The sequence below is a fragment of the Protobothrops mucrosquamatus genome, unplaced genomic scaffold, assembly GCF_001527695.2.
Source record: "Protobothrops mucrosquamatus isolate PMUCROS unplaced genomic scaffold, P.Mucros_1.0 scaffold738, whole genome shotgun sequence".
Lineage (NCBI taxonomy): Eukaryota > Metazoa > Chordata > Lepidosauria > Squamata > Viperidae > Protobothrops > Protobothrops mucrosquamatus.
Genome location: NW_015387011.1, coordinates 177,463 through 179,629, shown reverse-complemented (window position 1 = coordinate 179,629; position 2,167 = coordinate 177,463). Strand labels below are relative to the sequence as shown.

Here is a 2,167-nt window from a genome sequence, read left to right as displayed (position 1 = left end):
AGCTATTCCAAAAAGGATTACAGTGATTTTCAACTCCTCTACCATCTCTTGTTTTTTGTTTATTGTATGGCGTAGGTGGTTGTTAAAAATAAATTAACAACCACAGACATCACAACAATAATATTCATCTTGTATTCATCTTGTTAATGATTTAATCGTAAAGTGGACCTTTTAATTTTTCCTCTCACAGCCTATACACACAAGAATACAAGATGACAGTGGGATATAAATACCATAGATAAAAATAAAATATGGTTTACCCAGGATCTATTTTGCAATGAGCTTTCGGAATGCAGCTGAAACATCCTGGTTCCTCAGGCTATATATGAAAGGGTTAATCATGGGAGGGAAAATAGTTGTAAACACAGAGTTAATAAGGGCTTTTTCTGCTGAATAGGAGGATATGGGTGTCATGTAGGTCAAAATGGCCGCTCCATAGAAGAACCCCACTACACACAAGTGGGACAAGCAGGTGTGCAAGGCTTTGTGGCTCCTTTCTCTGGACTTCATCCTGAGAACTTGCAAGAGGATGGCAAGATACGAAGCAAGGATGACTGAAGTAGGGATGAGAAAAAGCAGAAAACATCCAAGATATACTGCCTTTTCAAAGGCAGAATTATCAGAACAAGACAATTGTATGAGGGCTGGATACTCACATAAATTGTGGATAATCACATTAGTCTTGCAGTAAGGAAGAGGCAGGACATAGAGAGAGCAAACCAACGCTTGCACACAAGACCAAAACCAGGCACACAGTGACATAAGACAGCATATTTTACTCCTTAGGAGGACTGGATATTGCAGAGGCCTACAGATAGCCACATATCTGTCATAGGCCATGGTAGCCAGGATGAGGCATTCAGCTCCTCCCACTGTCAGGGTGACAAAAATTTGGAAAGCACACCCATAGAGTGAAATGGTGTACCTATTGATTGCAAAATTCACGGTCATCATGGGAACAATTGCAAGAACTTGGCAGAGGTCCATGATAGACAGTTGACTCAGGAAAAAGTACATTGGGATATGAAGCCGAGGATCAACTTTAATAAGGAAAAGGAGAAGACCGTTTGCTACCAGGGCAATCACAAACATGGAATTAACCACCCCAACAAAAACGGCCGGTGATTTTTGATGGAGAAGTCCAGCTAGCACAAATTCTGTCCACAGTGTTATATTGTCTTGTCCCATCCCTCCGTCATTGCTTGAATTTAACCTAATTAAAAAAAAAGAGTTTGTGGGAATCAAAGTTGTCTTTAACTATCTATTTTAATTGCCTACTTTATAGCAATTAAATATGCAATCAAAAAATAAAACAGAAGAAAAGGTTTTCAAAAGCAAAACCTAACTAGAAAAGAGATTTACAAGCATCAGATTTCAAAGAGTTAAAGTAATATTTGTTTGTTTATATTCCACTTTTATTATTTTCAAAAATAATTCAAGGCAGCGAACATATCCACCTCTCTCCTCCTATTTTCCCCACAACAACCCTGTATATTAACATTAGTTCAGTTTATCTGGAGATATTGAAACCAGCGGGGTGATTCTGGAAAGAAAAAATCTCAGTATTTTTTAAAAAATTGGCTTATTAAAACTTGGAGTACTTTTTGAAGTTGTTTAGCAAAGGAACATGGGTATCCATAGGGACAGATGGCAGATCAGTGCCACAACTGCAGTCCTATCCCTTCGGTATGACTGGACAAAATGGGTGGAACTTCTATTGCAACCATACACCCACAATCATGTATATTTTGACACATCCACCTGGACGTTGCTGCAAAGAGGAGAAAAGGCAATTAGAAACCCTTACTCTCTTTCTAATAAATGCATCCAATAATTAAACTAGCTAGTAAAACTATCTCAAAAGTTCAGTCTAATAGTTCAGGTAAAAGCAATTTGAAACAAATAAAGTTTCAAAGGCTCTTTGAAGAAGTTAGTTCTTCATACCTATCCTATTTTTCAAGATAAGCCTCGGGAAATGCAACTCAACCTTGATGCTAAATAGAATTCTTTACAGTATATCTTTCCCCAGTTGCCTCTAACTATGATCCAAATATGTTCTGGCAACATTTTTTCTGTGCTCTCTTTCTCTTACGTTGATAATATCAATGGCCACCTCAAGATGTTACACATTGCCCCCCATGTCAGGGGTGAAAAGAGATAGTAGGAT

General features: G+C 38.0%; 1 protein-coding gene across 1 annotated transcript; it reads right to left on the bottom strand.

The window, feature by feature from the left end:
* Positions 1-267: 267 nt before the first annotated feature.
* On the bottom strand, positions 268-1,188 carry LOC107289624 (olfactory receptor 2T2-like). The gene has a single exon (XM_015818415.1). The coding sequence runs from the start codon at positions 1,186-1,188 to the stop codon at positions 268-270; it is 921 nt and encodes a 306-aa protein (XP_015673901.1).
* Positions 1,189-2,167: the final 979 nt, after the last annotated feature.